The 14,865-nt window shown below is 35.4% G+C and overlaps 1 protein-coding gene across 5 annotated transcripts in view; it reads left to right on the top strand.

The window, feature by feature from the left end:
• The window catches only part of LOC102840464 (H(+)/Cl(-) exchange transporter 3-like), a 145,214-nt gene extending 130,700 nt beyond the window's left edge, over positions 1-14,514 (top strand). Inside the window, exons 11-14 of one of the 5 annotated variants that reach the window (XM_006864529.1) lie at positions 2,878-3,276; positions 6,031-6,247; positions 11,634-11,709; positions 13,430-13,707. In XM_006864529.1, coding sequence (XP_006864591.1) covers positions 2,878-3,276; positions 6,031-6,247; positions 11,634-11,709; positions 13,430-13,588 — 851 coding nt within the window. In that variant the 3' untranslated portion in view covers positions 13,589-13,707. Of the gene's footprint in view, positions 1-2,877; positions 3,277-6,030; positions 6,248-11,633; positions 11,710-13,429 lie in introns of all 5 variants that reach the window. The other 4 variants (XM_006864530.1, XM_006864531.1, XM_006864533.1 and 1 more) reach the window with 4 other exon arrangements.
• Positions 14,515-14,865: the final 351 nt, after the last annotated feature.

Genomic DNA, 14,865 nt, shown 5'->3' with positions numbered 1-14,865 from the left:
ACCAAAGGGTATATCCTAGAAACCTGCCCCCTACACTCCTCCCTACCCCACCCCCAGTTTTCGGCCCACAGTCCCTCTCCCACTCTGGATCCAAAGTCCCCAGCCGCTTCATCACTCCATGTCATCGTCTCTGTCTCTATCTCAGGCATCTCTGCTTCTCTGGGTAGGGTCCCGTTCTCGGCTCTTCTCCGTTGATGGTGCTTTACATTCTTAAAGGTCTAGTTAGTAGCCTTTGTAATCTGTTTAGGATATGGTTGGCATATAGTAGCTATCTCATGGTATATTGGGCACTTTCTCCTTTCTGTGTTCATAACAGAGTTTTAGTTTACTACATTATGAGCTAAGGCTGGATCCCTGCTAGACTTTTGAGCAAAAGAATAACATGGTGATATTAGTATTGAGGAAAGATTAAAGTATGGGGGTATGAGTTTTAAAACAAATTGAAGAGAATGAGGCCTGAAGTCAAGAAAATAGATAAAATTTTACTGAAATGAAGGAGAAAAGTTTTAAGTGTTTGAATAGACTGGTAACAGAATTTGGAGAACGAGACTGTAGTTATGAGATTTTTATCAGAGGAAATTAAATAGAACTAGAGAACAAGCCATATTTTCCAATTACTGATCCTTCCTCTTTGTTTCAAACCTTTGCATTTGAATCACCAGTAATGATCAATACATCTTGATTGCATGTTTGATCAATTTCGGATTGAATAAGTTGGCAGAATTCTTCAATTTCATCCTCACTGGCTTTAGTAGTTGGTGCGTAAATGTGAATAATAGTGGTATTAACTGACAGAGAACTTCCACAGGTTCAAGCCAGATTCAGAAGGGGATGTGGAACGAGGAATATCATTGCTGATGTCCAACGGATCTTGGCTGAAAGCAGAGAATACCAGAAACATGTTTACCTGTCCTTTACTGATTATGCAAAGCCTTTTGATTGTGTGGATTTTGACAAGTTATGGGCAACATTGCGAAGTATGAGTATTCCTGAACACTTAATTGTGCTCATGAGGAATCTGTACATGGACCTTAAGGCAGCTATTCAAACAGAACATGGGAACACTGAATGGTTTAAAATTAAGAAAGGTGTGTGACAGGGTTGTATTCTTTTACCATACTTATTCAACCTGTATGCTGAGCAAATAATCCAAGAAGCTGGGTTCTATGAAGAAAAACGTGGCATCAGGATTGGAGGAATGCTCATTATCAAACTGAGATATGCAGATGATACAACCTTGCTTGCTGAAAAAGACGACTTAAAATACTTACTAATGAAGATCAAAGACCACAGCCTTCGGTATGGGTTGCATCTCAATGTAAAAGAAAAATCTTCACCATTGGATTAATAAACAACATTCTTATCAACGGAGAAAAGATTGAAGTTGTCAAGGACTTCATTCTTCTTGGATCAACCATCAACACTCATGGAAGCAGCAGCCAAGAGATCAGACGACGTATTGTATTAGGCAAATCTGCTGTATAAGACCTTTTTAAAGTGTTGAAGAGCAAAGATTTCAGCTTGAGGACTAAGGTGCGCCTGACCCGAGCCATGGTGTTTTCAGTAACTTGATATGCATGCGAAAGCTGGACAGTGAATAAGGAAGACCGTAGAAGAATTGATGCCTTTGAGTTATGGTGTTGGATGAGAATATTGAAAGTGCTATGGGGTGCCAAAAGAACCAACAGATCTGTTATGGAAGAAGTGCAGCCAAAGTGCTTCTTGGAGGCCAGAATAGCCAAACTTTGTCTCTCATACTTTAGACGTATTGTCAGTGGGGACTAGTCGCTGGAGAAGGCTATCATGTTTGGTAAGGTGGAAAGTAAGAGAAAAAGAGAAAGCCTCCTAGCAAGATGGATTGGCAAAGTGGCAGCATCAGTGGGCTCAAGTGTGGCAACAGTTGTGAGGTTGGCCCAGGACCAGGCAGTGTTTATTTCTGATGTGTATAGGGTTGCTATGAGTCGGTACTGACTTGATGGCACCTAATAACAACAATAAGATGACAAGCTAGATTTCGGGATAGAGCAAAGATATAAGCCAAAAAGTGCTGTCAGGAAGAATAGTGCCTGGTGTTGGAATTGGATCAGCTAAAATGGAGATCGCTTTGTAGAAGAAAGAAGTTTGATTTTAACTGTGGGTTTTGTTTGTTTGTTTTAAATGACAGTAGATAATCCAAGTTACAAAGTGTTTTTACAACTAGAAAATGAAAAATGAGAGGAAAACAGCAATAAGGTATGTTTGGATAGTTGTAGAGATGGGACAAACACAGTAGTAAGTGGAGAGATGTGGATTAGGAAACCATCAGCATACAGGTGATACAGAGTGGAGAATGATGAATATTACATAATGAATAGATGAGTTTTCTAAGAGAGGGAATATTCTTACACTATTAAATCACAATATTGTATTCATTTTGAAAAGATTTAGAGGAGAGAAATTAATTAAACCATATAATCAGTGATTTATAATCATAATCCTACCTAATCAGTTTAATTTATAAATTGGTAGCAAACAAGATAACTGATTTGTTTCACCATATTACTTAGGAATGAAAAACTTTTCATGAGAATAAACCCAAATGGCAAATTTTTTTTAGCTACAAACCTGTGATTTTACTGTTTTAAAAATATGGGATGAATGAATTTTGATTATTTTTATAGTTTTGTCTTATTAATTTATTTAAAAAGATGTTTCTCTATATTTTATACATGTAGTGTTTTTGTCTTACTTGAAGAATTGTAGTTTTTGATGACAGTGCTTTTCACTAAGTAGGTTCTATTTACAATTTTGTGTTCAACTGCCTAGTGCAAAAATTCTAGTAATATAATGACAAAGCTCCTGTGCTTTCTGCTAACTGATGCTTTTTTTTTTTTTTAGGTGGTGTGACAAGAATGACTGTGTCTTTGGTGGTTATTGTTTTTGAGCTTACTGGAGGCTTGGAATATATTGTCCCCCTTATGGCTGCAGTGATGACAAGTAAATGGGTTGGAGATGCCTTTGGTAGGGAAGGCATTTATGAAGCGCACATCCGATTAAATGGTTACCCTTTCTTGGATGCAAAAGAAGAATTCACTCATACCACCCTGGCTGCTGATGTCATGAGACCTCGAAGGAATGATCCACCTTTAGCTGTGCTGACACAGGACAATATGACAGTGGATGACATAGAAAACATGATCAATGAAACCAGCTACAATGGTTTTCCTGTCATAATGTCAAAAGAATCTCAGAGATTAGTGGGATTTGCCCTCAGAAGAGACCTGACAATTGCAATAGGTATCTTTAAAAAAAAAACAAACACAACACAACAAAACAAAACAAAAAATATATAGAGAGAAGATTTTTAGAAGAAATGAAAGTAAAATATAATTTTGGGGAAATAGCATATTTTATATCCTTTTAAGTCCTATGCTCATTGATGGGTTGTTTTCCTCCTAAATAATGGTGTTACCATTCTTTTTGACATTGTTATCAAAGATTGAAGTCAGATTCTTCCTTTTCCCATTCAGATAAGTGTTTATAGATAGGTATTAGTTCTTAATGCCGTGTAATGTAAAATCTTAGTAAGTGCTAGGGCATCCAGCTAAATACATTCTTGTTGTAAAGTTGAATGCAAGTTATTTCAAATCCCTCAGACTTCAAAAGGTTAATTCCAGTCAGCTCCTACTGAGAATTTGCATTGTGATGCTGTGAGATAAAGCAGTAGACCGCAATGTCAGTTTTAACCTCAAGGTTGGCAGTTCAAAGTCAACAGCTGCTCCTTGGAAACCCTATACTGGGTCACTATGAGTTGGAACTGACATGATGGCAGTTAACAACAAACACAACCCCATAGGTACTGAATCAGAAGTTGTATTTTAGTAAGAATCACCTGGGGATGTTGTTAAACTGTAGATTCTGACTTAGCATACTTGGGGTAGAAATGCAAATTTTCAGCACAGGAATGAGCTGGTTTGAAGCCCTGAAAATCTCATGTTTATTGGTCTCTTTTATATTGGATTCATAACATTTTGCTTTTCAGTCTTTGGGTTTAGGTTTATAGTGTTAACTGTACTATCTAGTTTAAAATGAAAAATCACCGAGATTGTTTTATTTTTGGTCAAATGCCAGACTGAAAAAAGTTTATAAGTCCTACTATATTTTATCCTAATCTTCCTGAATGCATAGTTGGAATTATAGACATTATTTTTACTATATTATCTCTTGGAGTTACAGTTTTTGAGTAGGAAGCAATTGTGATCTTCCAAAATTTATTTCCCCCCATATTTCCTGTCATACTTTTGAGGAAGCTAGTAAGGCTTTTAATCATTTTCAGTACAGTCTGACTCCAGCTGGATTATAGACAGTAGATACCTCAAACTATTGCTTTGTTACTCCCCAGTGTTTGCTAGAGAACTTGAGTTGGAAATGCAGAGCATTTTATCCTGTTCCCAAAGGTCAGTCCTGTATTTCTCAAATCAAACAGCAAACTATTAATTTGACAGGGGCATTAAAAACGAGGGAAAAAAATATTACAGAGAACTTTTTGTTTAGGAAGAGTCTACTGCACTGTAAGAAAGTTTTCCAAAAACGAGCAGTCCAGCATTTCATGTTATGCTTTAAATAGAATAATAATAGTTGCCTGACAGGGCAGAATATGTATCATATTTGACTGAGGTCAAGTGTTTTAAAGAAAAGAATTTTATTATTGAGGGTCACATTTTTCAAGTTTAACCGGTAGCCAAAGGAAATGAAAAGGAGGTCAGAATTTTGAAATGTACAGACTTAAAGGAAAAAAGGCCAGAATGAAAATAAAGAATTGGGAAAATGAAAAATTATATTCCCTCTGATTCTGTGGACATATTGGCAAGAAAGAATACAGAAAGACTTCTGTATCACTCTGGAAAATTAGATTTCACTGTAGCTTATCTGAAATTCTCAAAGTTAGTAAGATGATATTTAAGCACATACATGATATTTGTAAAGGAACGGTAATTTATTCTGTAGTAGAACCTTTGAGAACCCATACCTACTACTCTTTGAGGTGGAAATAATTAAGCAGTTAGCTGGGTTCACTCTCTAACTAAATGAGAGCAACTCAGTGTGTGATTCAAATTCTAGTCAGGTACTTTAAACGTATTTTCTCAACTTGTTAAGTGCCTATGAGTCTGTTCTGATTCAAAGCAACCCTGTATAGAGTTTCCAAGGAGCAGCTGGTAGGTTTGAACTTCTGACTTTGTGATTATCATCGGTCCAGTGCTTTTCTTACAGCGCTACAGCTGTATCTCAACAGACAGATATCCTTTGCAAATAAAATAGCAAAAACAATGAGTCTGTATCCATTGTGTACAAAGTTGCAGTTTCAAATCATATGTAGTACCCATGACCCATCCAGAAAACCAAACTTTAACATTAGAAAAGAACCAGCCTAGAAAGAACCAGCTATGAATTAACAGGGATAATACACATATGGTAGTCAAAGCAAGGATGAAATGTTACTCACACCTCTAATGCCAATAATATTTAGGGCTTTGTAGGATAAGCAATGGACTGCTAACTGCAATATCGGCATTTCAAACCCACTAGCTCTTTGGAAACCCTATAAAGAGTTGCTATGAATTGGATGCAACTCGACAACACTTAACAACAGATTAAGTTTAGGCAGGCTTCATTCAGTGGCAGATTCCAATCATAAACTTACTCTCATAAACTTTACAGGTTTTATAATTCAGTGTTTCAAACTTGCTTCTTTGCTTCCCCAAAGTTAGAAAGCCACTTCGGTCCAGGTAAAGAAAATTATACCATGTGATACCAAAAATTATCTTTATGTGGATGATTTGTTATTGGTGGACTCCTAATTCTGTCAAATGTTAGCTATTACTAGGAAGTGTTTTCAGTTGATTGCTTTCTTGGCTAGGAAGGAGTTATGAAAATGTGATAGGACCAGAAATCAGAGGATACATTTAACTTTTCTTCCATAATCAGGTTGCCCATAAAACAAAATTATCAATTAATTTTTTGAAATTGTGGTCTTCTCTTATCTCATTTTAGAAAGTGCCAGAAAAAAACAAGAAGGCATTGTTGGCAGTTCTCGGGTGTGTTTTGCACAGCACACCCCATCTCTTCCAGCAGAAAGCCCTCGGCCATTGAAACTTCGAAGTATTCTTGACATGAGCCCTTTTACAGTAACAGATCACACCCCAATGGAGATTGTGGTGGATATTTTCCGGAAGTTGGGTCTGAGGCAGTGCCTCGTAACTCACAATGGGTAAGTTTGGTATCAAAATCAACCCTCATAACAGAATTTATGATCCTTTTTAGTGAGGGAGGGTATAAGTCAGCTCCCAAGTAGGAACATTGTACTTTAGTATGGTTATAAATACAGGATTGGTCAGTGAAGTCCACACTTACTTACTGAGTCATAAAATAGCTCCTTGTTAAAATATAAAATGATGTTTGTCAAGAAAATTTCAAAACTGGAAAAGAGGTGCTGAAACCGCTCCAACAGCAACAGCACATTAAGCTTAGACTTTTCCTTTTAATAGAGGTACAGTAGAGCAGACTGCATGCAGTACTATAAAACCCTGTTTGTTTTTTTAAGGATTTAGCTTTTTATAGTATATAAAATTCTAGTACAGTAGTAGTATTTGTTTACTTTTGCAGCCAGTATTTAACTTGTCATGTAATGAGAGAAAGACTATATAATTAAAACAAAATTTGTAAATCAGTCAAAAACCTTTAGCAAAGGTTTTGTTTCCTATAGTCTACCTTCTCTGTCTACAGATCTTTCACATATACTGTTGTTGTTAAGTGCTGTTGAGTCGGTTCTGACCCATAGCGACACTGTACAGGGTTTCCGAGGCTGTAAATCTTTACGGGAGCAGAAAACCTCATCTTTCTCCCATGGAACAGCTATACTGGTAGTGACAAATAAAACACTCATGTACTTAAATTGATTTTTTTTCCTGCCTTTTACAAGTAAACATTCAATGTTTCAGAAACCCCAGGGTTATTTGCTGCATAGTATGCCTTAGCAAGCATACTTCTCACTGTGCTTTTCTTCTCCTGGACATGGAATTAGGTTTCCCACCCTGTCTCTCTTTAGTTTATTTTCATTATATTTATTTCCATTACATTACTGCTCAGAACATTGTTTCATCGAAAGGCGATAACAGAAAGGCTGGACAGGAAAAACAAAGATTGTTTTTAGATTATGCATAAATTGGATGGTTAACCCTGAACAGTTTGAGGTTGGCTAAAATGCTAAACACTTTAGAGAATCCCAAAAGAGCATTTTTACATTTTGTATAAAGTACATGGGAGACAGAGAAGACATGACTCCAGTCTAGAGAAGGAAAAGGAAATCAAAAGGCAAGAAATTCATGTTTATTGAACACCTTCCTCATGTTTTCTTATTATTGGCGCACAGTGAGGTTTAATAACATACTCAGTTTTATGTCTAGTGAGTCATGGACCAGGAAATCAGACTCACTTTCTAAAACTTTAAAACGCAGTCTCTTGTTACTGTATTACACTGTGTAGAGCTACTGATAGACTGCATCCACCTCTTTGTGATTTCTTAAACTATTAAAACATTTTCTTGGATAATGTATTAGACAACATTGGACTAGGAATAGAAATATATAGCGAGGGGATTAGATTGGTAGATTGGTGGTTAGTTCGTTTTTCAGTGTTTTAATCAACTAAAACAATTTAGGGAATATGAAATGAATCATTAAAAGCATAAAGCTCTTAATTAAAAGCAGGAAGTTTGAAATTTGAATTACTAGAGAAATTATGTAGTAAAATATTTTGATTATTTTTTGTGTGTGTAATGCTTAATTAAACAAAATAATGATACCAAACTTCATTGTTTAAAAATTGACTAAGTACATGTTAAATGGAGTAACTTTTCATAAAGCTTTTTTGGTATTTGGCCCTTTTAGTTACTTAATGGCTCAATTAGAACCTAACCTGGGTTGTCAAATTGTTATTTGCTTCAAGATCTCTGTGCTTGGCATGATTTGTCCTTTTCTGTACTAACATACATAAATGTAATTATTTCATCATGATTAACTATGATCATAAAGCTAGATGAGTTAATTTTCATATATTACTCTGATGATTAATTCCCAGGTGTTCTGTATCATGACTATTAGAAAGGAAACTGTTTAAAAGAAAGTAAAATTTAAAAGTATCAGTGGGGAGAAGAGGAGAAGTAGTGTAGGAGAGCCAATTAAAATCTTAGCTGATGCTTGGGAGGGATGCTTTTTCTAAGAGAATATTTTTAATTGCCTTTAATATTTTGCTTATTTCTGTTTTCCAATGAAGATGAATGGCTATATTACATGTAGAAAAAAAGATTATTTGGAGAGATGATTTAGATTTTTATTTCTCTGATATATGTAAAAAAGTTGTTGAGTGGATTCTAACTCATTGCAACCCTACATGACAGAATAGAACTGCCCAATAGGATTTTCTTGGCTGTAATCTTTATGGAAAGCAGATCACCAAATCTTCCTTCTACAGAACCTCTGGCTGGACTCAGACCCCCAACTTTTCGGCTAGCATCTAAGCACCTAACTGTTGTATCACTAGGACTCCTTATGTAAAGAAGGAAGGGTGTTTTATTCTTACTTTAAGTGAGAAGCAATCATGCCTCGTGAGTTTTTTGTTGTTGTTATTGAGAGTATGAAGTTCTGAATAACTAATAACATTTCATAGTTTATACGGGGTCCTTCAAGGTGGAAAATGATTATTTGAGGGAAGAGACACAACAAATCTAGAGAAAAAGAATGGAGAAGTGAGAGGGAATATGTGTTATGTCAATTAGTTATTGATTTCCAGTTAGCACTTTATATTTTAATTAAGTAGAATTTCTCAAAATTATTGAGTTTTGTTTAACTTTGTTGTTGTTAAGCACTGTAGAGTTGGTTCCAACTCATAGCAACTCGGTTTCTGAGGAGCAACTGGTAGAAAATAAGTTCTGGATTAAATACAATTGAGATTCTTTGTGGAACTTCTCATACTTAAAAAATGTTCATTTTTAAAATGATTTCCTGACAGGGGATTGCAGAAAATGAACACCAGACATCCCTCCCACAGCACTCTCTACTTTGATAAGTCATTACAGTTACCACACAGAACTCAGAAACCATACTCACAGAGTTACAGAGGTTACTAAGGAAATATTCAGATTACATACAATACCGGGTCAGAAAGTGCTCAGGACACAGTTCTTCCAGTCAGGATAGGCTCTCCTCAGCCATGGCCACAGGTAGGCCTCTCTCCACCTGCTCAATGTTAACAAAACGCCTAGGGTAGGGCTGCTGATAAATGCTCACAGGAGACACCATTCCATCATACACCTCAACCTGAAGGCACTTAGCTCTAGCTCCATGGGTCAGCAAACCTAGTTCCCCCAATTAAGTGTCTGGAGGAAACCCACTCTGCAAGCAAGCCTCCTGCCCAAAGTCACTCAGCTTACTTGCTTTGGTAAGCCCACCATTCCATCTCTTGCTGTGGTTCTTGGCTCTGCTACTGCTACTTCTCTGCGACTCCTCCAGTGCCACCACTTTCTGTTCCTGGGTTGAGGAGGTTCGAGGAGGTTCAAGACGCAGGGATTTCTGGGTCCAATGGACACATTGCACTGCTGTCTCTTGTTTGATTTCTCCTCTCCTGCTTTAAGATGGCTTATTTTATACCCATGCTAGAATTCCAAGTTTTTACAATTACAGTTAACGCTGTTGACATCCACAGCTGGATCATGTTATTCTATCAGTACATTTTCTACCTTCTTTGACTCAGAACAATCAGGAAAATAATTGTTTTGGGGCCTTAAAAAGACTAAGGTTAGAAAAAAAAAAAAAAAGACATTAAATCCTTCACGACACCACAGGGATAATAGTAAACAGTAGTTTTCACAACTTATTTGAACTTGCAATCTTTTGGTGGTACAGTGATCTCATGGTGCTAGCATTTCTTGGGATGGACTTTGGAAAAAATGCTAGATTACATCAGTATGTGTTAGTTTGAGAGAAAATGTTTGCTGCATGAATCACATTTTACATTGATTTTCCTTCCACTCCTGAAATTAAGGTTAGACCCTGGCTTTATTATTTTTAAATTATTCTTCATTAAAGTTGTGTTTATTTTGTAAATACAAAGATTACTTTAAAAAGCTCTAAATTTGCCACCTAGTCAATACAAATTTGTAACTTTCCTCATTGTGTACTTTGTGATTTAGCAGAGTTTTCAAACATACACACAAATGTGCTTGCATGTGCATTTGCGGTATTACCCAAAATTGATCATTGTATGTAACTGGATAGAAAAACATGAGTAAGAATAGCGAGTAAGAATAGCGGTAATTCTATTTCATTGTCAAGATTTTTATTCCTCACAACTCCAACCATTAACCATGTGACTTGAAAAAGAGTATCTATTGAGTACTCATTTTACATAGTACAGCTTCTGAGCTTTTTGGAGGGTGAGCTGACATCTTTCCTACTTATTGTTATTCTTAAGAGTCAGTGCTTTACTTTAAAAAGAAAACAATCATAGATAACCTACCCCTGTCCATTCCCTACTTCCTTGTTCCATGCTGCTCTCCTCCTCCATACCCCATCATTTCAATTAACTCTTTTCTATCTGACATAATCTTGAGAGCAGACTGGAAGTCCCTTAGTGACATTCTTCCAGAAGCCAGAATTTTCAAAGGAGAGAACGTTATCTTTAACCAGATGATAAGGGAAATGGCCAAGGACTCTAAAAGGGTAGATGGGCTTCTAAGATTTAAAGATGAAAGCTCTTTAAGGTTTTTGACTTTCACTGTCTGTGTTGCTACATATTGTAGTTGAATTAATTTAATATCCATTATAAAATCAGTAACCAGATTTTGTTTTAATAACTAAAAGCAGTTTAGTTCGTTTTAAGTATCCACATTGTGAGAATTCATGTCCATAACTTTGCTTGTTGTTATACTGTGTTAACAGATAAAGGATCATTATTTTTTAAAATGCATAGAGTAAAAGTAATTTTGACTTCTAATTATAAATATGGTCTATTTAGAAGTGGCATTCATTGTTCCTGAAAGTTAGAGAGTTGTTGTGGCATTATTTATTTAGTGGGCACTGCATTTAATTTTAAACCATAATTAATAGGAATCCAAGTCTCTTCACAGACAACAAAGGCTAAGCTTTTTGTACCTATCTTTTGAGTGCTCAGGTAGATCCAAATGACAACTTAACTGCATTATGATATTATAGAAATTAGGAACTATTTTTCTCTCAGGAGAAAATACTGAAAATGAAAGTCTCAACATCAGAGATTTATAGCTATGTATCACTATTAAGTTTCTCTTATAATTTTCTTTGTAGTCATATTCATTATGAACTTTATATTTTTATTTTTATTATAAAAACGAAAACAACCCACCAGTACTTAAGTATTGTGTCACTTTTTCAAGTCAGTAGAATTTATGCAAAAGAAATCCAGAATTTCAAATCATTTTTGTTTTCTGTTTTCTAAAGTTCATTAAAAGCATTTTTATAGTTCATGTTTTAATTTTTTTCTCTCATTCTTTATCATTATGATTGGAACCTCTTTTAATTTAATTTCTCACACAGTTATTAGCATAACATGATCTGTTTCAGGATTGTCTTGGGGATCATCACAAAGAAGAACATATTAGAGCATCTCGAGCAACTAAAGCAGCACGTGGAACCCTTGGTGATTAGATATATCAGATCTCCTCATTAGACACCTTAGAAGTCAGGAAGCATGAAACTTGTGAACTGTTCAGTGCTCTCTTTCACAGATACCTGCTGAACAAACAAAAAAATCTTACTATGCAGCCAATTTATATTTGTGTCTTATATAATATTTGTCTGTAAGAAAAATTTAGATTATGTATAAAATTTCATTCATAGAAAGTAAGCAAAATCATTAGTTACAATTTAAGAACTGTAAGCAGCTTAGTAGTTGAATGAGTAAGATAACATTGGACATTCATAAAGTAAACATGAAAATCTATCTACCTTAGTGGGTACACCTGTCCCAGAATATGCTGACTGGTTACAATATCCCACCGCCCCCAAACCCCTTTTTCTATTTTATGTTTCCTAATCTGTGGTAGTCTTGTGGTAAATCTAAACTCATAAGTGATTTTAACGATCTTGGCAATGTAAGAATTGCTGATCAGTTAAAAAAAAATCCATAGGATTTTTCAATAGTCACACTAACTAGAACATTATGCATATATATTTGTGATCCTAGTATTTGTTATTTTTCTGCTACACCCTCCATACTTTCAAAGTCAAGAATGTGTGTCCTGTCATTTCATCAGTGAATTGTACCTAGATCATGTGTGTGCCCCTTTGTATGATGCTTCTAGAATGCTATATAAGCAGTCCTTGGGGTCAAATGTGTTTTGTTTTGACTGGCTTTATGTCCTTGTGTTTTCATGACTAAAGGTAAATTTTGAATTATAACATAAAAATTGTCTGGCTTTAGCATTTAACGCCTGAACTTATTTTGCCAAGCAATTGTCATAGTCATATATATATATATATATGCAACGTGTCCCACTTCGTTTAAGTACACAACTGATTATGTATTCCTGTTGTATGCTAATATTTCACAAGTGTTTCATGCATCCTTTTTAAAAAACTACTAACCAAAATAGTATAGTAGCTGCTCATTCATTGTGCTCTCTGCTTCACCTGTAATGTTAGGACTGCTTCTTGTTTGTTCACCTATCTTTTAATATAAGCATTAACAACTAAGACTTTCATAAAAGCACTGTGTCCGAATCTTGTTTGGCCAAAGTAAAAAAATGAAAACACTGATGAGAATACTAGAAACTTGATTTGTTTTTAAGATTTATTCTTAGATGTTCTGAAGTTTGGAATTGAAGTCTGTGCTGACCATTTTATATGCATTTTATCTTAACTGTATGTGCTTTCATGAAGATTCTACACCTAATGTAGTAATCCTTTAGGTTTTATGTTTTTTTAAATGATCAAGTTTGGTAAAAAATAAATAAATAAAAAGTGTAATACTGAGGGGATTTTTGTCATTAGACATTTTACTGCTTTTGTGTTGTGATGGGAATGAATTTTCCTTAAGTGAGATCAATATAATTTCCTATTCATACCCCATCCCCTTTTTTATATTGGAATATATTAAATCTATACTTCAGTGAGGCATGCAGTCCTCAAGAGTCTCATTTAAAATGATATCATACTATGAGTGACCATAATACTTTTTATATCAAATGATAGTTACTGGATATTTTATTATCTTTACCAATAAAATAATTTTTTGAAAGTACAAAATCAGGCTGCTTGCTTTGCTCTATTCCTGTCAACAAAAAGGATTTAGCTGTAGATTTAGCTTCTTTTTCATTTCCCTCTTATTTTAATAGCAATCTTCTGTTTATCCCTTTCAGACGCCTCCTTGGCATTATAACAAAAAAAGATATCCTCCGTCATATGGCCCAGACGGCAAACCAAGACCCCGCTTCAATAATGTTCAACTGAATCCCATAGATGAGGAGAGAGAGGAAACAGAAGAGGAAGTTCATTTGTTGAATAGCACAACTCTTTAGCCTGAGGGAGTCATCTACTTTTTTTCTCCTTTAAAAAAAAAAAGGAAATATAAAAAAGCTGGACTTTTGCAACATGGTTTGCAAACAGTGCTGGTGGAATGAAGGAGTTTTGTGGGGAGGGAAAGAGAGAGAGAAAGGAGGAATGAGGTATCTCACCGCCTAACTGAGAGCAGCAAATCAATTCCTGTTGTTCTGCACTGGATGCATTCAGCTGAGGATATGCCATGATAGTGCAGGCTGAGCCTCAATGGAGATGACATCGGAGTTCATGAGCAGCACCTAGCCTGTTAACTCCAATATTGCAAAGACGTGTTATCAGTCCCTATTTCTGGAGGGATTGCTTTGAATTGAGCCATCTCTAAGACTGCAAGGTCTTGCCCTTTTTTTTTTTTTTTTAATCAAAACTGTTCTGTTTAATTCATGAATTGTATAGTTAACCATTACCTTTCTACATTCCAGAAGAGCTTTTATTTCTCCCTCTTTCCTGAGCTGTAACAAAGCCTCTTTAAACTGGAGTACCCTTTTAAAGCAGTCCTTTCTCATATTGAGATGTACTGTGATTTACTGAGGTTTCATCACAGGAAGGGAGTGTGTCTTGTGCCATTAACCATGTTAGTCCATACCATCACTAAATGCTTGGAACAGTGCACGTGCACCACTACAAAGGCGGGTCAAACAGGTAAAACCTCCTAGGAAGCCAGCGTGAATGAAATCTCTCAGCTTGTGTGCTGTGGGTCAGAATCAACAGTGAAACTTTAAAGGATCTACAGAGTTTTTCTTTTTTTCATCTCAGACTTTATGGATAATGTGACCTGGTCTTATGCAAATTTTCTATTTCTGAAACTGCTATATGATAGACAAGTGTGGTTCAGCATACGGAAACAAAACGCTGCTGCTTTTGACAGTACAGAGAAGGAAGTATTCTGTTTAGTGTATCTGGTATTAATTGCATGTTAAGACACTGGAATTTTTTTCTTGAAATTAGATCAGTCTTTTTTTTTTTCTTTTCTTCAAGATAGTTTTACTGCTGACACTGAAGAAATGTAATTCATAACTTGCACTAAATGTATATTCTTTTCTTAAAAATTTACCATTCTTATTTATATTTTTATGAATTAAAATTTATAAAATACAGATCAGTTAATCTCACTGAAATAATTTTACCTTTTTAATGTGATTTTTATAGACTAATTCAGACATACAAATATGGGGATATGAACAAAGTTTACAATGGGAGTAAGGGTTTAAAAAAAAGTTGTGGTTATTTCTATGATTCA

The sequence above is a fragment of the Chrysochloris asiatica genome, unplaced genomic scaffold (genome assembly GCF_000296735.1).
Source record: "Chrysochloris asiatica unplaced genomic scaffold, ChrAsi1.0 scaffold00066, whole genome shotgun sequence".
In the NCBI taxonomy this organism is placed as follows: domain Eukaryota; kingdom Metazoa; phylum Chordata; class Mammalia; order Afrosoricida; family Chrysochloridae; genus Chrysochloris; species Chrysochloris asiatica.
The sequence above is the reverse complement of the archived record's forward strand: the minus strand, read 5'-3'. Positions and strand labels throughout refer to the sequence as shown.